The 25267-nt window shown below is 44.3% G+C and overlaps 1 protein-coding gene across 10 annotated transcripts in view; it reads right to left on the reverse strand.

Moving 5' to 3' along the window:
• LOC147113118 (serine/threonine-protein kinase MRCK alpha-like) overlaps window positions 1–25267 on the reverse strand; it is a 705238-nt gene that overhangs the window by 63368 nt on the left and 616603 nt on the right. For 6 of the 10 annotated variants that reach the window (XM_085998000.1, XM_085998001.1, XM_085998002.1 and 3 more), the window contains 6 exons: window positions 13237–13353; window positions 12590–12670; window positions 11318–11423; window positions 6188–6324; window positions 4826–4965; window positions 2179–2260 (listed from right to left, as the gene is read on the reverse strand). In XM_085998000.1, the coding sequence (XP_085854126.1) occupies window positions 2179–2260; window positions 4826–4965; window positions 6188–6324; window positions 11318–11423; window positions 12590–12670; window positions 13237–13353 (663 nt within the window). Of the gene's footprint in view, window positions 1–2178; window positions 2261–4825; window positions 4966–6187; window positions 6325–11317; window positions 11424–12589; window positions 12671–13236; window positions 13354–19247; window positions 19287–25267 lie in introns of all 10 variants that reach the window. The other 4 variants (XM_085997998.1, XM_085997999.1, XM_085998003.1 and 1 more) reach the window with 1 other exon arrangement.

The following is a 25267-nucleotide window of genomic DNA, read 5'->3' on the forward strand; positions in this document are numbered from 1 at the left end:
CCAGTGATCCATGCTTAGGCCCACAGGCTTGCATTACAGCAGAATAGTCCCTTCTGATTCTGATGATCCCATTTATTAAAACGGTAATCTCTGACACAGAGCTGGTAGATACACTAACAGCTGCCAGTGGTAGGATCCGTGGAGCAGGCGGCGATGGCGGGGGCGACATAGAGGAGGGAAGGAAAAAATATCAACCACGGGGCCAACCATCTTTTAGCAGCACTGACAGTAACCTGGAAACAGCTCACCTTCTCTTTCCCCATGGTGTGTGACATGCAGAGTGCAGAATACACAGGAAATAGCCCTGTTGCCATTTCAAAGGACTTGATTTGCAAAGAGATTAAGGCTGTAAACATAGTGCTACATGTCATGCAGACAAAACGAGGTATTTACAATTAAGATGGCTCAGTTAACAGGCACTTGTGCAATGACTGCAGACAGAAAATACTTTTTGGGGCGATACTTTACTGAGACACTGTGCCACAAAATGGGAAGATGTAGGTACATGCAACACAAGCAGTGAGAGAAAAATATATAACCAAATAGGACTCCACCAATTTATAACATGTAAGTAAGAACTCGAATGGAGCAGGCTCCCATTTACACAATTCAAGTAGGACTTTCCCACTTTGTTTTACTAATAAACCAGATTGTGAAAATTTCCCACTTTGTTTTACTAATAAACCAGATTGTGAAAATTTTCCACTACAACAAAATGGTCCGAATTCCATGCACCATCAGTGGTAGGTCTGCCCCCAGGACCATACAAAATAAACTCTTGCAGCTTGGGCTGACTCTGCTGCTGATCTTTCTGGAGGAAAGCAGGGAGGGTATAAGCCCGAGCTCCATCTAGCACCTCATACCACCTCCCCCCCTTCCCTGGCAACATGGCTGAGATCAGGAAGTGAGCATGTGCAGGACTGCGGGCATGAACCCAGATCAGAACGCTCTGCGGCACAACATAATGTGGCTCCAAGCTCCCACTCTATCAAATTAAATTAAGAATGAATCTGGCCTTTTATTGGAACAGGTCAGTAAATGCTCTCAGCTCAACCTGCTTACTTCATACCTTTTGGGCAATTTAACACAACTGAAAAACCCAGAAGTTGATATCACCGGACTGTAACTTTGATAGCAATACTGAAATGTACAGAACATTAACCCTCATCCATGCATCTAGAGGAATTCCTGATTTAATAGAAAAAATATATTCCATTCTCCTACAGGAAAATGCCAACCTCATGCTAGTCTATTGGGTTTTGCTCCAATGCATTCTAAGGTCGTGTGCTACTGATTCACTGACCATTTAATCAGTACCACTCCAACCTGTGCCACTGCTGCTAATTACCCCAAGGAGAGAAAACTAGTAGCCAGAAACATGATTGGGGCAGTGAGCAGCGAGTGAGAGGGAGAGAGAAAGGACAGGGACCAAGTGTGAGAGTGAGTAGGGGCAGAGGCAGAAAGAGAGAATGCAGAAAGCATGAGCAAGAAGCAGAGAGGGGGAAGGGAAAGAAAGAGAAAAGGAGAAGGTAGGGAGGAGAGGCAGACAAGAAGGAGAAACAATGAGAGGAGAGAGACAGTGAAAGGGGAAAAGAGAAAATGAGAGAGAGAAAACAAGATGGGGAAAATGAGACAGAGGAGAATGAGGGGGAGAAAAAGATTGCAATAGACAGCATGAAATAATAAAGAAAATTAGGGAAACGGACCAACAGCGACCTAGCTGCAAAAGGAAGCCTGGTATCTGGGCCAGGGAACCTTGAAGGAGCAGGAAATCACACTATGGCAAATCTTGGGTCAATCTGGGAGCTTTTGGTACTTTCATATCTTTCTCTTAGTGTGTTTGTACTTTAGTTCATGTAAGAAATACACAGCGGGAAAGTAGCCATTAAAAAGAGGAAAAATAAGCAATTTTAACTGCAACACACAAACAATCTGATGAAAGTACAGAAAACTGCATTGTTAGTAAGCATTAACACTGTAAAAATTAATAAATGCACTGTAATGTTTGAAAGCATACACAAGGTTTTAAACTGATCATTGTATAAATACGCCCTTACATCAGGGAAGCCCTGAAGTAACAAGACATTCTGATGACAGGGTTTCACTGTAATCCCACTGCCGCTTTGCTGTTGTTAAAAACTTTCCCTCTCCTCAGGCGACAGCGACACTACCACTTACCCTGAAGATGCAGGGGACATCTTTCCTATTGGCGTGGATAACATCAGAAGCTAATACAGAGCTAACTGAAAACTCTTCGTCCCTGGGGGGGAAATTAAAAACAAAATACATTTTTTTTAGAAAACGCAAAACAACAATATTCTGCCCTTAATGACATCCCACTGATCTGCTGACAGTGTTGGAGAGTGAAGGAGAATCATTTACCCTGCTGCCTTCATGGGCCAGCAATGAACAGAAGGCAAAGTAACGAACTGTTTTTGTGCTCTGTTCATCCATAAATGCAGATTGCTCTGCTTCTTTCAGTTTAAAAGCTTGGTAAAAGATTGAACTTCAATCAAAATTAATTTAACAAAAATTTGCGCCATGATACAATGTTCACCTATTTTCATTAGCAGTAGCTTCCACTGTACACTTTAGAAGATGATTCCACCTATGGGGAATCCAAAACTAGGGACCATAAATATAAGATAGTCACTAATAAATCCAATAAGGAATTCAGGAGAAACTTCTTTACTCAGAAGATGGTGAGAATGTCGAACTCGCTACCACATGGAGTGGTTGAGGCGAATACCATAGGTGCATTCAAGGGGAAGCTAGATAAACACGAGGAAGAACGGAATAGAAGGATATGCAGATAGGGTTGGATGAAGGGTGGGATGAAGCTCATGTGGAGCATCAACACCGACATAGACCAGATGGGCCGAATGGCCTATTTCTCTGCTGTAAATTCTATGTAATCCTATATAATACACCTTTTATGGGCAAATATAGAGTCTGTTTTACAATGTTCCCTCCTTACCCTGCCCCTGAAGGTGACACAAATATTGGGATGTAGCTCTACAGGAGATGATGACCGCCCAGCACCTGGACTCTAGTGGCCAATCTTCATGCGTGAAGACAGTGAGTATTGGCATACTATTCGGCTGTCACTGGACAGTGATCAGGAGCAGGTCCTGGCTGATCTTTCTTGTCCTTGGCCCAAGGAAGCTGGCAGCAAACAGCCCACCTCCCTATTACCATCACACCAGAGATCAGCTAAGCCAGCATGAAAAGATTAACTGACATTTTAACTCAAGTTTAATCTTTAGTATCCAAGGGACAAACAAATAATTCTTTTGGTTGTCATACAGATTGAAGCTGAGAAACGATCTGTGTACAATTTAGAGGGGTTTCACAAATACAGTGTTCTTCAATACATACCCCTTCTTCTCCATAGCTTTAGCCTGGATAAGTGAAAGAAGATTAACTGGGACAGATTTCCTCTCAGTTTATTTAACCCCTTCTATTGCCATCTGCTCAGTGAAACAAATGAACTTGTTCCACATATTTAAAACCAGGCCGTCAGGGGCTGGTCAACCTGCACTCTTATAACATGTGACACACAAGTTCACATAAAAGATTCTGTAATATTAATTCAATAGTTATAAAAATATTTGTGTGTACCAAGCAATATCAAACACTGGAGCCCACCAGAGGAATATTCATGTCCCCTCCCTACCAACCACTATAGCAGCTGTATTTTTTTTGTGCAAACGCAGTTTCACGGAGCTGAAAGAATTTTGTTACTCCCATATTTTCTTCCTTCTGTGGAAGGTTTTTAAAATTAATTCTCGGGATGTGGGCATTGCTGGCAAGGCTGGTATTTAGTGTCCTTGAGGTGGCGGTGGTGGGCTTTCTTCAACTGTTCACACAGTCCTTTTTTTTTAATTCACGGGATGTGGGTGTCGCTAGCAAGGCCAGCATTTATTGCCCATTCCTATTTACCCTCGAGAAATTTACCCATCATACCATTGAACTGCTGAAGTTTTTCCTAGCGGTTTTGATACAACCGAGTGGCTTGCTAGGCTATTTCAGAGGGCAGTTAAGAGTCAACCACATTGATGTGGGTCTGGAGTCACATATAGGCCAGACCGGGTAAGGACGGCAGATTTCCTTCCCTAAAGGACATTAGTGAACCAGATGGGTTTTTACGACAATCAGGTAGTTTCATGGTCACCATTACTGATACTAGCTTTTTATTCCAGGTTTATTTAATTAACTGAATTTAAATTCCACAGCTGCCATGAACTCACGTCTCTGGGTCATTAGCCCAGGCCTCTGGATTACCAGTTCAGTAACATAACCACTATGCGACCGTTCCCATTAGATGTGGAGGGGAGGGGTGGGGAGAAAAAGAGCGACAAAAATACAGTAAAACTTAAGTTTGTCGAACTGCACCTGTACCTTGTTTTAAGCAGGCTTGAATTTACTGCAATTTATTAGATTACCATGGCTCTTGGAAGAGGAGAGAAATATCAAGTTTTATCTTTAATACAACTTTAAAACAAAAATCCTTTTTACCTTTTTCTTTTGAAATTAATCCTGCAACTGGTGATATATAACCTATTTTCAATGTTTCTCAAGAAAATAAAAAATGTAGTAGACAAAGTACATTGTCGAAGTGCTGGCCCTGAATTAAAGCGCAAACATCAAACGGTAGCTGAAGGCAGGTTCAGCGGCACATGTAGAAAGGACCATTTGCGAAACATGGACCAATTCAGCTGATAGGGAAACACTCCCCCTACATGGGGGTTGGGTGGGATCCCTGTGGACAATAGGATAAAGCAGCAGGTGACCACACAGAAGAGAAAGAGTTACGTGCACATACCTCATGTCAATAACTTGGCTAACAACCACACTTGGCTGAGAAGCCTTGCCTTCGGCTATGTCGTACAAAAAGAGTTTGAAATCGCAAACCACGGCCAGTGCCCTCTGCCAGCCTTTCTTCACCCCAGCAGGTTTAGGTACCTAGGAAAGAAATATTTGTATTAGTTTGAGAGATGGGAATGAGGATACATGGGTATTTGAAGAGCTCGTATGTTAGTGCAGGAGGAGGCCTTCTGGTTTGCTCTTATGAACGTACGAAATTGATGGGCAGGAAAAGACAAGCTGGTCTATTAAGCCTGTCCCACGCCATGATGGCCGGAGCATCCTGACTGAACACTTCCTCCCTCCCTTCACTTCCCTCCCCTCCCCCCACAGCCAGGTAATCTCCTGGGAGAAGCAAATAATTTGTAACAAATATCAAAAAGAAACCATCAGTTATATGCTGCCTTCATTCAAAAGTGACAGTCCGTTTTGCTCCTGGATGCTGATTCAAATTGGTTAATTATTGAATAGACAGATCACTGCTAGCAAGATCCCGTGTGCCTCACAAGCATTGCCCCACCCCTCTGATGACAGCCAATGTGCACTGGGCTGGCTACCGGGTGCCTGGGAACTGCTGATAGATGCATTGGTGAGGGTAAAGCTGGGGGCTGGGATCTAGGCTGGGAAGGAGCAAATCACCATTACTTCAAACTGTTTTTGAAGTTTTTAATCAATTTTGCTGGGCTTCAGTACTGTTTTCACCTTATCTTGACTGGTCCACCACTTTTTTTGCGATCTCAATGGTTTGTTGGATGGCACTGACCAATAAGACTGTATAAAAATGACAATGTGAGGGAGAATTCAATCTTCTAATAAGGTAGAGAGATATAAAAGGGCTATCCACACCTGTTCTACACTGACAAATGGTGTTATAGGATCTTCAATGTCCACCTGAACAGCCAGACAGGACCTTGGTTATCCATCTCCTCTCAATGTTGGAACCTCCGACAATACAGCACCCCCACAGTGGAGTGTCAGCCTAGATCATGTACACAAGTTCTGGAGCGGGGCTTGACAATCTTCTGCCTCAGAGACGACAGTGCTAACAACTGAAAAGAGTGGTCACAACAGAATGCAGCGTACACCTCTATAAATTATAAGATGAAATGTGCATAAAGCTTTCTGAATTTTTACCCCATCTAAAATGTCATTGTTTATAAGGAACGATCTTTAGTCTCAAGAAATGATGCCTTCTAAATATGGTACCAGAAGTGTGATTTCTTTTAGTGACGATACAAGCGATCACCAGTTCTGACTATAATAGGTGCCTCACTTACAGCTGGAGCTGTGAACCCACAGCCTTGTATTCTTCCTCCCTTACCCGAACATGGCCCTCATAGGCAGTCCCGATGCCTCTCTGCGGGTCAATTCCCAGTGGTCCCTTTGTTTGATCGGGTGGGATAGGACACACGGCTGGTGCTTTGTCTGCGCAGGTCACGTGGCACGAGAAACCACACACTAAAAATGAAAGAGCACCATAATCGATCGCATAACCTTGTGACCAACAACAACAACTTGCATTTACATAGCACCTTTAACGTAGTAAAACGTTCCAAGGCGCTTCACAGGAGCATTATCAAACAAAATTTGACACTGAGCCACATAAGGAGATATTAGGACAGTGACCAAAAGCTTGGTCAAAGAAGTAGGTTTTAAGGAGCATCTTAGAGGAGAGAGAGACAGAGAGGCGGAGAGCTTTAGAGGGGGCAATTCCACAGCTTAGGGCCTAGGCAGCTGAAGGCATGGCTGCCAATGGTGGAGCAATTAAAATCGGGGATTCAGAAGAGGCCAGAATTGGAAGAGTCATAACAGCACAGAAGGAGGCCATTCGGCCCATCGAGTCCGTGCCGGCTCGCTGCAGAGCAATCGAGTCAGTCCCATTCCCCCGCTCTAACCCCGTAGCCCTGCAAGTTTATTTTCCTCAAGTGCCTATCCAGTCTCCCCTTGAAAACATTGAGTGTGTCCACTTCCACCACTTCTGTCGGCAGCGAGTTCCAAGTCCTCACCACTCACTGTAAAAAAGTTTCCCCTCACATCCCCCCTGTATCTCTTGCCTATAACCTTAAATCTGTGTCCCCTAGTCCTTGTACCATCAACTAGTGGGAACAGCCTTCCCCCATCTAGCTTATCCAAACCTGTCATAATCTTGTACACCTCTATCAAATCACCCCTCAACCTCCTTTGCTCTAATGAAAACAAATCCAGCTTCTCCAACCTGTCCTTGTAGCTAAGATCCCCCATCCCTGGAACCATTCTGGTAAATCTCCTCTGCACCCTCTCAAGGGCCTTCACATCCTTCCTAAAGTGTGGTGACCAGAACTGGACGCAATACTCCAGTTGTGGCCTAACCAGCACTTTATAAAGATTCAGCAGAACTTCTCTACTTTTGTACTCAATACCTCTATTTATGAAGCCCAAAATCCCATATACTTTGCTAACCACTCTCTCAATATGTCCTGCCACCTTCAGGGACCTATGCACATTAACTCCCAGGTCCCTCTGTCCCTGCACACTCTTTAAAACTGTGCCATTAACTGTATATTGCCTCTCCCTGTTCCTTCTGCCAAAATGCATCACCTCACACTTCTCTGTATTAAATTCCATCTGCCACTTCTCTGCCCATTCTGCTGGCCTTTCTATGTCCTGTTGCAGTCGATTGGTATCATCATCACTATTTGCCACACCCCCAAGTTTGGTGTCATCGGCAAATTTAGAAATTCTACTCTGTATTCCAATATCCAGGTCATTTATATATATCAAAAAAAGCAGTGGCCCCAGCACTGACCCTTGGGGAACACCACTGTCTACCATCCTCCAGTCTGAAAAACAGCCATTTACCACAACTCGCTGTTTTCTGTCCATAAGCCAATTCCTTATCCAAGTTGTCACTGACCCACCTATTCCATGAGCCTCAATTTTGTTAACCAGCCTTCTATGTGGTACTTTGTCAAACGCCTCCCTAAAATCCATGCAGACAACATCCATTGCATTCCCTTCATCAACCCTCCCTGTTACTTCATCAAAAAATTCAATTAGATTAGTCAAACATGATCTGCCTTTTACAAATCTGTGTTGGCTCTCCTTAATTAGCTTAAATCTCTCCAAGGGCCTGTTAATTTTTTCCTTGATTATTGTTTCTAAAACTTTACCCACCACTGATGTTAAACTGACCGGCCTGTAGTTACTAGGATTGTCCTTGCGCCCTTTCTTGAACAATGGTGCCACATTTGCCACTTTCCAATCCTCCGGCACCTCCCCCGCATCTAGAGAAGATTGGAAAATTATGGCAAGCCCTTTCGCTATCTCCTCCCCCAATTCCCTTAGCAACCAGGAGTGCAAGCCAGCTGGACCAGGTGACTTATCCACTCTAAGCATACCCAGCCTTTCTAGTACATCTTGTCCATCAATTTTCACCCCTTCCATTGCTTCTACCTTTTCCACTGCTACCGATATTTTGTCAGCATCCACCTCCTTAGTAAACACCGATACAAAATACTTATCCCTGCGCCTCTAAGCATATATCACCTTCTTTGTCTCTAATAGGCCCCACCCCGCCTCTTACTACCCGCTTACTGTTTACATGCCAGTAGAAGATTTTTGGGTTCCCTTTTATGTTAACCACCATTCTACTCTCATATTCTCTCTTTGCCATTTTCATCTTCCATCCCCTCTCAACTTATTGTATTTGGTCTGGTTCTCCCTTGAAGAATTCACCTGACATGCATCATACACCCTCTCTCTTTGTTTCATCATCTTCTCTATCTCCCTCGTCATCCAAGGAGCCCTTGCTTTGGTTCCCTTACCCTTCCCTCTTGTTGGAATGTACCTAGCCTGTACTTGGAACATCTCCTCCTTAAAGATTGCCCATTGTTCTGTTACAGTTTTTCCTGTCAGTCTTTGATTCCATTTTACCCTGGCTAGATCCTTTCTCATTCCATTGAAGTTAGTGCTAGTCCAGTTTAGAAGTTCCACTCTAGATTGTTCCTTGCTCCTCTCCATTGCTAATCTAAATCTTATGATACGATGATCAATCGTACCCAAGTGTTCTCCCACAGACACTTGGTTGACCTGGCCCACCTCATTCCCCCGCACCAGATCCAGCAATGCCTCCTTCCTAGTTGGGCCAACAACAAATTGGTCTAGGAAATTCTCATGAACACATTTCTGAAATTCCTCCCCCTCCTTTCCCTTAGCATTATCCCAATCGATATTTGGGTAACTAAAGTCCCCCAATATCACCACTCTATAGCTCTTGCATATCTCTGCGATTTCCCTGCAGATTTGCTCCTCTACCTCCCTCTCACTATTTGGAGGCCGATAGAATACCTCCAATAGCATGATCATTCCCCTTTTGCTCCTCAACTCTAACCAAATGGATTCTGTCCTTGTCCCCTCAAGAACATCCTCCTTTTCCAACACTACAATGTCTTCCTTAATCAGCACTACCACCCCACCTCCCTTTTTTCCTTCCCTATCTTTTCTGAACACCCTGTACCCTTGAATATTAAGTATCCAGTCCTCACCGTTTTTAAGCCACAGCATCATATTGCCACATGGCTAATTGTGCTTGTAGAGATCTTGAGGGTTGGAGGAGGTTACATAGATAGGGAGAGGTGATGCCATGGAGGGATTTGAAAACAAGGATGAGAAATTTTAAAATCGAGGCGTTGCTGGACCGGGAGCTAATGTAGGTCAGCGAGCACAGGGGTGATGGGTGAACGGAACTTGGTGCGAGTTAAGATACGGAGAGCAGAGTTTTGGATGAGCTCAAGTTTACGGAGGATGCAAGATGTGATACCAACAAAGTAGTCTATAACCTCAGCAGGTGCCTCTTCTAGTGAAACTTGGCCATAATATTTTGACCACATTATTAAAGTACCCTGGGGGAGGGGGCTGTGGTGGAGAAAGATTAATAATACAAGAACAGTAATCATGTGAGTGAAAGAAAACATGCATTTATACAGTGATTGATCACATTTCTCAGAAACACCTCAGAGCCCTTCACATGCAATGAAATATATTGAGGTGCAGTGACTGTTGTTATGTAGACAAACATGGCTGTCATTTTGCAGCAATGTCCCACAAACAGCAATGTGATTTTAGACCAGTTAAATCGGTTTTGATGTTGTTTGTTGAAGGAGGCACATTGGAGGAAACTGGGAGAACTCCCCTGCTCTTCTTTGAATAATGCCATGGGACTTTTAACATCTTACTCCCTCAGTACTGGAGTGTCAGCCTAGATTATGTGCACAAGCCCTGAAGAGCGACTTGAACCAATAAACCTCTGCCTCGAGAGCCGAGAACACTACCAGCCAAGCCAAGTTGAGAATAAACAATGGAAGAAAAGAAAACTTGTATTTTATATTGTGCCGAATAGCACATTCCATATCCTCCGGATATTCCAAAACGCTTTGCAACCAATGAATTATTTTTGAAGTGTAGTCACAGTTTTGTAGGTAAACACTGCAGCGAAGTTGAGTACAGCAAGGTCCCAGAAACAGCAATGAGAAAACTGACCAGTTAACCTGTTAGTAGCATGCTTTACTAGAATGTCTACAATACTCCAGTAGAGCCGGCTGAAAAGGGTCAGGAAACAGAGAACATAAGACTAAAAGGAAAGTGAAGCCGTTGGGCATCAGGGGACGGGATAATCCACAAGGTGGAATTATACCATCAGTGTTTCCTTCCACAGTTTTTGAATTCAGTTCACATTCCATGTACCTTAGCAGGAACCCACTATTGGTTTGTCAGGGAAAAGTTTCAGCCTTGTTATGTAGTGTATGAGCAGGGTACAGTCACACTATTTTTCTGAGGCTTCAGAGAGCTTCAAACTCCTGGAGGAGTATGTCAATGTTCTTCATCGTTCTGCCCCTCCCAGGGGATTGTGGTAAAAGGGCCGCAATCCCCATCAATCATACTGCCCGTGGCTATTGCAGCCCACAGTTTACACCGGGCAGTTAACAGCAACCTGCATTTATATAGCATCTTTAGCATAGCAAAACGTCCCAAGGCGCTTTACAGGAGTGTAATTGACGCCAAGCCAAAGGGGGGGATATTAGGAGGGTTGTCTAAAATCTTAGTTTTAACAACGGTCTTAAAGGAGGAGAGGGTAGAGGCGGAGAGGTTTAAGGAGGGAATTCTAGAGCTTAGGGCCCAGATGGCTGATGGTACGGCCGTCAATGATGGGGCGAAGGGATTGGTGGCGGCACAAGAGGCCAGAGTTACCATCCACCTCATATAGCGGCCAAACCCCAAATTGCCCGATACAAGCAGTGGGATTGTATACTAAGTTACCTAACAATATTATTTAAAAAACATTCCCATTACTAAAATTAAACTGAAATAGTAACAATTATATTGTGCCTTATTGTGTTGAAACAACAAAGTAACTCACACAATGAATGACGTTGAGAGCACTGTCTGTTACATGTTATTAATTGATTATCCTCACCTTCGCAAGTGCAGCCCTGGCGTACTAGGCCAACCATCAGAGACGTGCACTGATTGCACTTTGTTGGTGTATTGAAGGATTTCACGACAAACTGATGAGCTTTGGGCTATAAAGAAAGAGAAATAAAAGAACCTTATTCATAGAAATAGATAGTTATCAAACTCTGAACAGCATTTAATGTGCATTGATCACACTGGAAGCTGCTGGATAACAGACAGGTGGTAACAAATGTTCTCACAGTGAAATAATCTGATCCTTTGCTGTTACTAAACTCTTTTGCCTCTGAATGTAATCAAATCAAATCAAATCAACTTTTATTGTCATTGTTAGTGCACAAGTGCAGTACAACGAAATGTAGGCTTGCGGCTCCCGAGAGTGTACATTTGGATTAAGACATTTAAACATTCAACATACATTTGGCTTGTAGTATAATAACATAAATATGACCATAATAAAGTGCATTGGCAGATGTGCAGGCTTTAGAGTTTATTTGTGGAGTTCAGTAGGATGACAGCCCTGGGAAAGAAGCTGTTCCTAAATCTGGTCGTATGGGTGCGAATGCATCTGTAGCGTCTCCCAGATGGTAGGAGGGCGAACAGACTGTGGCTGGGGTGGGTAGGGTCTTTGATGATGGACCGTGACCTCTGTAGACAGCATTTCTGGTATATGTGCTCTATGGTCGGTAGCCGGGTGCCGGTAATGCGTTGGGCAGTTTTGACTACCCGCTGCAGAACAAGACTACTAGTTCAAAAAAAAGCCCCCCTGGAAATCACCTTGTGCGAAGATTAGCGGATGAATACTGTAATGAAATCGCATGCAATTCCTTTGTTTGCGACTTTAAAGGAAGCACTAGCTCATTTATTTTAAACAGATGAATTGCATAAAAATGTATTAAGTTTTCACATGTAACCTTCGCGTGGCAGAGTTTCAAGTGCAAAGTTTGTGCACTTGTTGCTCGATCTCTGCTCTTCGAGTCCAGGGTTCTAGTTCTGTGACCTTTGGGAACCCAGTACGGAAGTGTACAGGTGAGAGTACAAGAGCACAAAACCTAATTAGAGAAAACCGCCCTGAGAACTTGAACATCTCCCAAATGAACAAGGCTAGGGAGGCTGGTTGGCTTCCACAGTTTCTACCTGCAGGTCAAAAAGATCACATTCTCCAGGTAATTGAAGTGGGGGGCGACGACATACGCACAAAGGTTGCAAAAGAGCCATCAACACTCAAGTCTGAATCTTTGAGGAAGCAGCTGCCTAAAGTTGTAGAGGGCATTACCTTTGGGTTCGAGACACTGGAACCGCTGTAGGAGGACCTGATGGTCGGTGTCAGTACTGTACGTTGAGGGTGATCTGTCCCCTAACAAGGTGCCAACACAGGCGATTAGCTGCAGTCACTGGCATAAATAATCAATTCATACAACAGAGTAAAAGGGAAGTACAGTACAAACGCCTTACTGGAAACATCCTCAACAACAGGCAAAATATTCACCTTCAATTTCCTGTCCCTTTTAAGCAGATTCAGATTAATTGTACAGGTACTGGTCTCAATTGGTAAAATCCATCGTATGCAAGTACCCAAAAAGTCATTAACCCATCTCCTTTGGGGCCTAAAAGTAAGTAAAACTCTCCCACTGAATTCCTTAGGTTTGGACATATTTCATTTGGAACCAGCAGATAGTTACAATATGTAAAATCTATTTAAAGGTAAAATGTAACTCTACACCCTATAACATCTATTATTTTATGTAAAAAATTGCCTTTAGTGCACATCCAGCACACTAGAGGCAACACACTTTCCTTTAGCTGCAAAACAATTTGTTTAATGAACCTGCAGCCTGAAATTTACAAGTAGTTACAACTGCCTTCTGATTGATCTCAGCATGTTTAGAAGTGGCTACAATTCAAAGACTGCCATGCACCCACCTCCACAGGTTCAATGTCACTTGCTGTCGATGGTGACCGAGAGCGAGAATGTATCTGTGATTTCACCTCTTCACCAGATGGAGAATTGGAAAGGTTGAAATTCTCAATGGAATCAATCTATGAAAAGAAACCCTTTTAAACAATATGTATGCAGATGATCCTGATTTCTAACAACTTTCCTAAACTTAAAAGCAGTGTGAGCCATGCAGAAATACAAGAATGATCCAACTTTAAAACAACTCTCCTCTCTTTCTTCCCCATCATTTTTAAGGTACCTTCTTCGTTCCGAGACTGAGGCAGGCAGCCTGGTTCTGCCAGTGCTGCTGTGTAATCCTCCTTTCCTTTCCAGTGATTCTCCTCACTCATTGCCTCTCCCAAATGGGCCAACCGAGATAGGGAAGCCATTGTGTGGGGAGATCACAGGTGTGAACCCAGGCCATCACGTCTTGCAAGTAGGCACATCCAGACTGTGAGCCCAGTGTCACTGTCACACAGCGTTCAAAGTGCAATCAATTTAAAAGGGCCATGAGATCTTATATTGATACTTTGAAGTACAGTGAAGAATCGGATAGAATTTGTTTGGAAATCCAATGTTAATCCTAATTTCAAGTTGCGCAGCCCTGTAGCTATAAGCACATTAAGTACTGATGCATTAAAGAAATTGCTGTTATCTCTTATCTATTGGAATTTGTTTTACCTCAAAGTGGGCAATTCTTGGTGTAAAGTAACCTAAAACATTTTTTCAAAGTTGCAGTATTCCTTTGCCTTGCAACTTACTACAGTACATTGCTGTATTATGCAGTTAACTGGCCATAATCATCGAGCCTATAACAGTACAGTCTATTCCTCTTAACTCAGCTACTTAATTTGAATTATCTGTTAATCTGAATTTTTAAAAACTCATTCTCGGTATGTGGGCATCGCTGGCAAGGCCACTCATTCATAGCCATCCCTATTGCCCTTGAGAAGCTGGTGGTGGGCCTTCCTCTTGAACTGCTGCGGTCTGTATGGTGAAGGTGCTCCTACAGTGCTAGAGAGGCAGAGAGTTCCAGGATTTTTACCCAGCGACGATGAAAGAACGTCGATATATTTCCAACTCAGGATGCTGTGTGACTTTCAGCAAAGAACACCTGCTGTTCTGTTCGGGAAATATTGGATTTTTTTTCAAGCAAAAAATGACTTTGAATTAACAGGAGTAGACTGTAAACTATAAACTCGGAGATTTCTGAAGTGATGGAGCATGTATTTTGCAGGTCAATGTGCATAATTTGCCTCTTCTGTAACCCAAGAGGGAACCGCTAATCTGAAGAAGCACCAAAGTGCCATTAATATTTGTTTTATTAAAACCCTCAGACAGCAGCAATCTCACCATCTCTTCTGAAAGTACTGAATATTGCTGGGGTGCCAATGGCCCTCGGCTATCACGCCCAAGTAGTTATTCTTCATGTATGAGCTTAGACAGCGAGAGTCAGCAGTTTGTTTGACTGGGAATGGCAGCATCCAGTCTTTAACCCGACATTCACACACTTTGCTCTACCATTTGAATTTCCATCAGGATCTTAATAGCTCCTTTTTAAAAAAAAATGTAATAATTATTACAGTAATTTATGTTCCTAATTAAAATATTCAGCTACCATTCAGAAATGGGCGAGTAGGTGTCTAAAGGAATACTGCAGCTTTTGTCTTGAGGGTAGAAGCTGATACTGTGCAGGCTGCCTCGCCACCACCCACCCATTCAAGTGCCACATGCACACGTTCAACTTCAGCTTTACCAAACCAAGCACCCGCAACCCACAGACCACCGCAACATTCCCAACAGCACGACCGTCATTTCGGAAATAGAAGCCATAGTTGACAACAGGAGTAAAACAGCAAGAGAGAAGCGCTTCAAGCCGCAGAAAACAAATTGTGATAAAACCGGGCTGTTCCCAAAAATAGGCAAAAACGCTATGGTTAGTAAGGTCCATGTAAGTCAAATGATACAGTGTTTTATAATGACAGGGGCTTTATAGCGGGAAATGAATAATGCAATATTCTGCTGCTGAAATATAACTGCATTTAAGTCTGTTTAAGGCCTAAAGTCCAATCTGTCCGAGACTCAGGCCAACTGAAGTTTAATTGCTGTTCAGTGAGGTGAACAGTTTAGTGGGAGCTTGTAAATTTCCAGCAATAGATTATGTGGCCGAGGGGCAGGCCGCTGACGCTCCACTGTCCTGTGTCGCTGGTGCTCTGATATCCCGCATGACCACTTCACTGGTGCTCCGACATCCCGAATGACCACGTCACTGGTGCTCCGATATCCTGAGGGACCACGTCACTGGTGCTCCACTGTCCTGAGGGACCACGTCACTGGTGCTCCGATATCCTGAGGGACCACGTCACTGGTGCTCCGATATCCTGAGGGACCACGTCACTGGTGCTCCGATATCCTGAGGGACCACGTCACTGGTGCTCCACTGTCCTGAGGGACCACGTCACTGGTGCTCCACTGTCCTGAGGGACCACGTCACTGGTGCTCCACTGGCCTGAGGGACCACGTCACTGGTGCTCCACTGTCCTGGGGGACCACGTCACTGGTGCTCCGATATCCTGAGGGACCACGTCACTGGTGCTCCACTGTCCTGAGGGACCACGTCACTGGTGCTCCACTGTCCTGAGGGACCACGTCACTGGTGCTCCACTGTCCTGAGGGACCACGTCACTGGTGCTCCACTGTCCTGAGGGACCACGTCACTGGTGCTCCGATATCCTGAGGGACCACGTCACTGGTGCTCCACTGTCCTGAGGGACCACGTTACTGGTGCTCCACTGTCCTGAGGGACCACGTCACTGGTGCTCCACTGTCCTGAGGGACCACGTCACTGGTGCTCCACTGTCCTAAGGGACCACGTCACTGGTGCTCCGATACCCTGAGGGACCACGTCACTGGTGCTCCGATACCCTGAGGGACCACGTCACTGGTGCTCCGATACCCTGAGGGACCACGTCACTGGTGCTCCGATACCCTGAGGGACCACGTCACTGGTGCTCCGATATCCTGAGGGACGTCACTGGTGTTCCGATATCCTGAGGGAGCACGTCACTGGTGCTCCGATACCCTGAGGGACGTCACCGGTGCTCCGATATCCTGAGGGACGCCACTGGTGCGCCGATATCCTGAGGAACCATGTCACTGGTGCTCTGATATCCTGAGGGACCACGTCACTGGTGCTCTGATATCCCGCATGACCACGGCACTGGTGCTCCGGTATCCTGAGGGACCACGTCACTGGTGCTCCGATACCCTGAGGGACCACGTCACTGGTGCTCCGATATCCTGAGGGACCACGTCACTGGTGCTCCGATATCCTGAGGGACCACGTCACTGGTGCTCTGATATCCTGAGGGACCACGTCACTGGTGCTCCGATATCCTGAGCGACCCCGTCACTGGTGCTCTGATATCCTGAGGGACCACGTCACTGGTGCTCTGATATCCCGCATGACCACGGCACTGGTGCTCTGGTATCCTGAGGGACCACGTTACTGGTGCTCCGGTATCCTGAGGGACCACGTCACTGGTGCTCCGATATCCTGAGCGACCCCGTCACTGGTGCTCTGATATCCTGAGGGACCACGTCACTGGTGCTCCGATATCCTGAGGGACCACGTCACTGGTGCTCTGATATCCTGAGGGACCACGTCACTGGTGCTCCGATATCCTGAGCGACCCCGTCACTGGTGCTCTGATATCCTGAGGGACCACGTCACTGGTGCTCTGATATCCCGCATGACCACGGCACTGGTGCTCTGGTATCCTGAGGGACCACGTTACTGGTGCTCCGGTATCCTGAGGGACCACGTCACTGGTGCTCCGATATCCTGAGCGACCCCGTCACTGGTGCTCTGATATCCTGAGGGACCACGTCACTGGTGCTCCGATATCCTGAGGGACCACGTCACTGGTGCTCTGATATCCCGCATGACCACGGCACTGGTGCTCTGGTATCCTGAGGGACCACGTTACTGGTGCTCCGGTATCCTGAGGGACCACGTCACTGGTGCTCCGATATCCTGAGGGACTAGTGTATTAATATTTTGAGGGGTCCCCATTGTATGGAAAAGTTTGCAAACCACTAGTCTAAGACGACCAACTCCTAAAAGGGAGCAGGAGTTGAGAAATCCGTACTTACGAAAAGGATTTACATCAGAGATCGGGTTACATAGCATTTTACAGCACAGAAACCGGCTATTTGGTCCAACTGGTCTATGCCGGTGTTTATGCTCCACATGAGCCTACTTCCATCCTTCATCATCTAAGCCTATCAACATTTCCTTTCTGCCTCATGTACTTAATTAGCTTCCCCTTAATTAAATTTTTGTTTAAAATATAATTTAATGTAATTGTAACTCATTTAAAAAATGTGATTTAAAAAAAAAATTATTTAATGTTTTAGTGTCTTTTTTCAGTGATCCCCATTCATACTTTTGACAGGTCTGTCAAAAGTATGAAGGGTAATTCCCTTCTTTCATTGGCTTGCCTGGCCCACGTGATGCCAGGAACGCTTGCGAACCGCATGCGCCCCTGGGATACGTGGGCCCTGCGCATTTCGACTGTGGAGAGGCCCAGGATCGGAAGTGTCCGGACCTCGGGAGCCCTCAGGTAAGAGTGCAGATTATTTTCCGATTGGAGGCATCCACACGCAGGAAGCCTCCTATCGGAAATTACGGGCCATTAATGTCTAACTTAGATTTATGGCCCCTAGTTTTAGACTCTCCCACAAGTGAAAACATCTTCTCTATGTCTATGCTATCAAACACCTTCGTAATTTTAAAGACCTCCATCAGGTCACCCTTTAGCCTTATCTTTTCTCGAGAAAAGAACCCCAGCCTGTTTAGCCTTTCCGGACAGTAATAACCTCTCATTTCTGGTATCATCCTTGTAAATTTATTTTTTTGCACTTTCTCCAATGCTTCTCTACCCTTTACAAGGGCTGGATGTGTAATAAAAATGACTAACACAGATTCGAAAAGTGAGTATCACGTTTGGACCAGGAGACTTCAGGGCCTGGCTAAGGTTCGGTTCCCATCCGGTAACATGAGCCATCGGAAAAGACAAAGGCTTCTATACCAGAAATCAGGTCCGTTGTTCCAAGCTCGTGTCTAACGCAATGGTTCGCGGCTTTCAACTGAAGACAGTCACTGGCGTATCTGTGTTCCACTCTTTTTTTTTGCCGGTAAGTACTTGAGTGTTACTTGTTTGGCCATAATGCCATACGTTGCCTGATCACAGTATGCCTGCAACTGATCACTGCAGCACTTAACTGAGTTCTGTGTGTTTTTAAATTCCGTTTCTTTTTTAATAATCCTAAAAAGCCATTTTCCTAAACTCTGCAGTTTTGAAGATGGATCCACACTTCCACCCGGATGTTGACCGGTCTTTGCTCCTTTCAGATGCTGCCTGGCCTGCCGTAAAAACTTCCAGCAATTTCTGTTGTTACTTTAAAATGTATTCATGAAAATGAAAATCAAGAGAGATTAATGTGCCCACATTACCAACAGGATGGGTGAGGCACGAGCACATGCTACCATCACAATCCCATTACGGGCACTGTGACAGTCCTAATGTGTTGCACCTTTGAAACAAAACTAGTCTGAATCACGTTTACTTAGCGATGAAACCAAAAGCTACATTCATCGCTAAATAACTTTACTTAAAGTATTGATTTTGTAAAAACTGAATAAAAGGGGGTCAACTTTTCACTTGAGGTTAACAGAATTGAGAGTGTTTAACGATGTGACCACTATGGCTTCCTGACTGGAGTAGCACAGCACAAGCAATTAAGAATAAACAGATGCAACATGCATACTGCGGAGAGAGAGAGAGAAAAAGAGAAGAGAATTCAGGCAGAGAAAGGACAGTGGACAAGTAGCTGCAGCATCGACAAAACAAGCATTAGGGCTCAAGGCAGCACACACACATATAGGTATATAAATACACACGCAGGTAAACGAACTAAGACAGCATCTTACACGTCTGCCTTTGCTAGCTGGAACACAGGCACGAGAACGCTTCAATAGAGAAAGGAAACACAAGTTAACTACTAATAAAGAGGGGAAAATACCCATTAAAATCTACTATTTTGTTCCTGCCTTATCTCACTTCTCCCCATCTTGAACTTGTAAAGCCATCAATAGCACTCGAGGCACGATGGAAGATAAAACCTTTCCAAAAAGAAACAGCCCAAGGTGCCCAAGATAAGCACCGCTTGCAGCCCAAGTCAAAATGTCCCATGCAATGGATCATCTGTATCACTATTCATTACTGAGGACATCTGTTTTAAATTCACTCTCAGAATGTAGGTGTCACTGGCAAGGATGGTATTTATTGTCCATCCTTAGTTACTGTGAGTAACTGAGTGGCTTTCTCGGCTCCTTTAGAGGGAGTCAACCACGTTGGTGTGGGACTGGAGTCACCTATAGGTCAGACTGGGTAAGGACAGTAGGTTTCCTTCCCTAAAGTGAACCAGTTGGGTTTTTACAACAATCCCAACAGCTTTGTGGTCACTCACTTTTCCCGATACCAGCTTTCTATTTCAATATTTAAAAAACTGAAATCAAATTCTCAAACTGCCGTGGTGGGATTTGGGAGCAGTCATAAACAGGCATGATTCTGTAACCATGGGACAAAGAACTAACTGAAGAATGAAGCAAGAGCTAAATGCTCTTTACCAGGACACCAGGCCCCATCTGCTGGGCTTGGATCAAACCCACTAGGATGGGGACTGCACAGTTTCTACTTTTACATACAGGGTAAACTTTTTTGTTATAAAGCAGAACAACGTAAGTTTAAAATAAAATTAATCTCAAGCATATTTACTCTCTGCCTTAGAAAGTGTTCTTCAATCTCAGTGATTGGAAGGACACAGTGGCCTGGAAAATGTTGGGCAATCACAACAGAATGAAGAAATATTTTTAAGAATCCAGAGAGTTCTGATGAAGCAGTACAACGCTCTTCTTCCCAAAGCAGTGACATTCATGGTTTAAAAGCTCCACGACACTCAAATATCAAATAACCACCACAGGTCAGTCTCTCAAATATCCAATAATAACCACAGGCCAGTCTCTCAAACTTCCCATATAATAGAAATGTAGTAAACAGTGAGCAGGATAGTAAGAGACTTCAGGAGGACAGAGACAGACTGGTGAAATGGGCAGACACGTGGCAGATGAAATTTAACGCAGAGAAGTGTGAAGTGATTGACTTTGGTTGGAAGAATGTGGATAGGCAATATAAAGTAAATGTACAACTTTAAAGGGGGTGCAGGAACAGAGTGACCTGGGGGTGTACGAGCACAAGTCTTTGAAGGTGGCAGGACAAGTTGAGAAGACTGTTAAAAAGGCATATGTGCTCCTTGGTTTTATAAACAGAGGCACAGGGTACAAAAGCAAGGCAGTTATACTAAACCTTTCTAAAACACTAGTTCGGCCCCAGCTGGAGAATTGTGTTCAATTCTGGGCTCCGCACTTTAGGAAGGATGTGAAGGTCTTAGAGAGGATGCAGCGGAGATTTACTAGAATGGTACCAGGAATGAGGGACTTCAGTTACCTGGATAAACTGGAGAAGCTGGGGTTGTTCTCCTTAGAGTAGAGAATGTTAAGGGGAGATTTAATAGAGATGTTCAAAATCATGAAGGGTTTTGATAAGAGTAAATGAGGAGAAATGGTTTCCACTGGCAGAAGGGTCGATAACCAGAGGACACAGATTTAAAGTAATTGGTAAAAGAACCAGAGGTGACAAGAGGAATTTTTTTTTAATGCAGCGACTTGTTGTGATCTGAAATGCACTGCCTGAAAGGGCGGTGGAAGCAGATTCTATAATAACTTTCAAAAGGGAATTGGATAAATACTTGAAGGGGGAAAATTTACAGGGATATGGGGAAAGAGTGGGGGAGTGGGACTAATTGGAGAGCTCTATCAAAGAGCCGGCGCAGGCACAATGGGCCGACTGGCCTCCTTCTGTGCGGTATCAATCTATGATTCTATGCATAATAAACCAGTCAAACAGCCCATAGGCCAGTCACTCAAACAACCCATAATAACCATAAGCCAATTAAACATCCCATAATAACTGCAGGCCAGTCACTCACACACCCCATAATAACTGTAGGCCAGTCGCTCAAACATTCAATGAAAACTGGTGACTCAAACATCCTATAATAAATGCAGGCCAGCCAATCAAACATCCCATAATAACCACAGGCCACTCAAAAAGCCAATAATAATCGCAGACCAATCACTCAAACATCCAATAATAACCGCAGGTCAAAAAACGGCTAATAACTGCAGGCTAGTCGCTCAAACATCTTACTACAGTATAATGTATCAGACTTCCATTATCATTTTTCAAATAAACAGCAATTCAGCTCCCAATAGATGCTTTAGCCTGCAGTGGCAGAGGGACAGAATATACACTCCTCCAAATCTTTGAATCATTTGTAGTTTTAAATCAGTGGTCCCTTTTATTAAGGACGCTAATCTGAGAACTCCTGGAATATTGTAGGGTGAAGTCGGTCCATTGGCAGAGCACTGCAGTAGTTTCACCTGATTGATACTGTACGTTCTGACTTCTGACAGCAATTCAGAAACTGATCCATTCTGCTATTTAACAGCCAAAGTTAAAACTGGACTTTTGTAAACAGTCACTGAAATTATTTAGGAAAGAAATAATCATTGAGCCAAGCTATATTTAATCAGATACTCTGCTAAAAAGATATATTTTAAATTATTTACTTTTGATTCCTTGTCTCACATGGCACCAGGCTGCAGCCACTGCCCAGAAAGTGCAGTAAGAAATATTTGACAATTCCTTAATTCCTCATCATCTTGCTTTCTCTCCACACCATCCTCTCCTCCCTCGCAAAATCAAAATACACCAGAGTCCATTGTAGTCGGGACCACTCATTCTGTGATAGCAAAACATCTTAGTGCTATGAGCGGTTGCTTTAAGCTAGGCATCGGGGTCAGCTCACTTCCTATGATGCCAATGGGCCACTACCTTAACCACAGGCTGGGAACAACCTACTGGTAATACTGCAGCAAAACATTCAATAAAACAGTCCCGAATTAGACATGGGACTCTGCATTCGACAGAGACGATGGATAAATTATTGGTTTAATTAAGTTTTTTGTTGTTCTCTCCTCCCCTTTTGAGGTCTCCCAGTGCCATGAATCATCCCTGGCCAAACCAGTGAGTGTGTCTACATCACTCTGTAATCACTGCAAGATGTGTTAAATTGGCCCAGGGTGTCTTGCCATCTGATTCCCCCAATCTGTCCACAGCAGAACAATCTGGGCTGGTAACACACTAACGGCTATGAACGCAGGGTCTGCAAGTCTGTGGCACAGGTGTTCCAATGCACCGTATACTTGCCTTGAATACATAAACAGAGCTGTGGAATAACTTATTAGGAAGGCCATTGAAGACAAATGGGTACAGAAGGCAACTAAATGCTTTTTCCGATGAGAGAAGGATATTCTCAAGAATACTGAGAAGGGAGGTAGGTGCGACTGACCTGTGAAGAAAGAATGGGCTTGTTGGGCCCAAAAGGCCTTTTCCGGCATTTAAAACATATTCTTTAATAATGTCTTAATAAGAGACAATATTAAGTTTAATTTCCACCTTGAGACTGGAGAGCATCTTAATGCATCTACCAAGGACGCTCTTCAATCTTCAATTCTACTAAAAGTTATTTTTTACAACTTTAGGCCAGCGACTTGCTACAGGATTAGAGGGTATGCAGACCTGCGGCAAAATGATTACACCGTGCTTGCATAGGTGCGTGTCTGTCTAGCAGCCTCATCAAATCTCCATCGGGAAGCACCACAACTGAGCAGAGGGGAATGGTTACTGGAACTTACATCTATCCCAAAAAGGAAACCCGAAAAGCAACTGCATTCTCCTCTCCAACAGTCCCTGTTTTTGTTATGCTGAGTGTTGGGAGACATTTTCCCCAACAAGATGGAGTGGAGCTGGGGGCCCATTGGCATGAGAAGTGATGCTAGTGGGTCAGGCACTAGGAATCCATGGTACAGGCTGTTGGCTGCATCAAGTCACTGCCCTGACTCTCCCTCTTATAGATAAAAACCTAACTTTATTCACGCCTATAACATTGCTTTTCATTTATCCAGGTAACCCTGACATGTTGCCACTGGAAGTTCACAGTGCACTTTATTTTGTGCAGCGGTGTGTCAAAAATTAACCACTGATGTTATCTCTGGCAGAATCTTATCGTCAAGAAATCGAGGACCAATCCATCATAAGAACATAAGAAATAGGAGCAGGAGTAGGCCATTTGGCCCTTCGAGCCATGCTTTTACGAGACAAGCACTTATGAAGGACAGAGAGTTATCCAAAGAAAACATACATACATCTGTACAACTGTTCATTAATAGTGTCATCAGCACATTAAAACAAGTTTAGTTATTCCTTCAACACCAGGTTTTATTAAAACGTACCAAAACACAGTACTACAAGAGACACAGCTAAAACACTACAGGATGGGTCAGACTCACAAGGATCTAAAAAATAAAATACAGTCAATTTCACTTGGGGTTTAAATTTGTATCTAGGGTCGCACTGTTTCCAAGACATTCTATTTGCCTAAAGGTTCTCCCGTGGCGTTTGCTCAGGATAGACTGTGGTCTGGAGTACGTCTGGGATGATCTGTTGCTAACCTGGCTTGTCCCTTTAGGCCCACTGTGCTAGTACGCCATGCGCAGATCCAGATCATTGTGGCAGCTTGCAAAGGGTGGAAGGCTACTTTTTAGCTGCTTGTAAATTTTTCAGCTCCGGGTCAGTGATTGCTACAGATACAAAACCAAGTGCAACACTTTGGATTGTTGTGCCTGAAGTACAGCCTGCCAGACCCAAGAATGTTGTATATAGGTAGACTGTTGGGTTACTTGTGTGGCTCCAGTAAATGTATATTTAATGCTGTTTAAATGCAAACGTTAATCTTGAAATTGTACACCATGGGGAAAAGAACCAATTCCAAGTTCTACTGTTTGCAATATTTTTCTCTGAAGATTATCTGCTCTCGTAGACTGCTAGCCCTGACTTTTTTTAATTTGTTCTTGGGATGAGGCTGGATTTATTGTCCAACTCTAGTTGCTCTGAGAAGGTGCAGGGACATCTTATAGGCAATGCTCCCCGAGTGGTCGTGCAGCGCTCCAGGGGTTCCGCGCAGCCGGTGAGCCGGCTTTTAAAACGCACATTTGCAGCCTTTTGAGTGGGACGCGCAGCCCGTTAAAGGGGCCGCGTGACCCAAAAAACAATTACGGGGAACATAGTTTATTTTTACAGCGGAGTAGCTTGCTAGGCTACTTCAGAGGGCATTCAGACGCGACCATTGGATGTGGGACTGGAATTACATGCAGAGCAGACGGGGTAAGGACGACGGGTTCCCTTCCCTGAACCAGTTGGGTTTTTGCAACAGTCCGGGGGCATTCATAAGCATTTTTTTCCTCAGTGCCAGCCCACAATTACCAGATTTATTGAATTAAATTTTACAACCTGCCATGGGGAAGTTCAAGACCCCTGGGTTGCTAGTCCAGTTACCATAATCACTACACTACAGTACCCATCCCTTGGTCTAGAGGAGAGATGGAGTAGAATGGGCCTATATTCTCTGGAGTTTAGAAGACTGAGAGGTGATCTCACTGAAACGTATAAAATTCTTAGATGGCTTGACAGGGTTAATACTGAGAGATTGTTTTCCCTGGCTGGAGAGTCTCGAACCAGGGGTCATAATCTCAGGATAAGGGGTCAGCCATTTAGGACTGAGATGAGGAGAAATTTCTTCACTCAGAGGGTGGTGAATCTTTGGAATTCTCTACCCCAGAGGGCTGTGGAGGCTCAGTCAATGAAATATCCAAGGCTGAGATCGTTAGATTTTTGGGCGCTAAGGGAATCAAGGGATATGGAGATCGGGTGGGAAAGTGGAGTTGAAGTCAAAGATCAGCCATGATGTTATTGAATGGCGGAGCAGGTT

This window comes from Somniosus microcephalus, chromosome 9 (assembly GCF_052327205.1).
Source record: "Somniosus microcephalus isolate GS21.2 chromosome 9, FLI_Smic_1.0, whole genome shotgun sequence".
In the NCBI taxonomy this organism is placed as follows: Eukaryota; Metazoa; Chordata; class Chondrichthyes; order Squaliformes; family Somniosidae; genus Somniosus; species Somniosus microcephalus.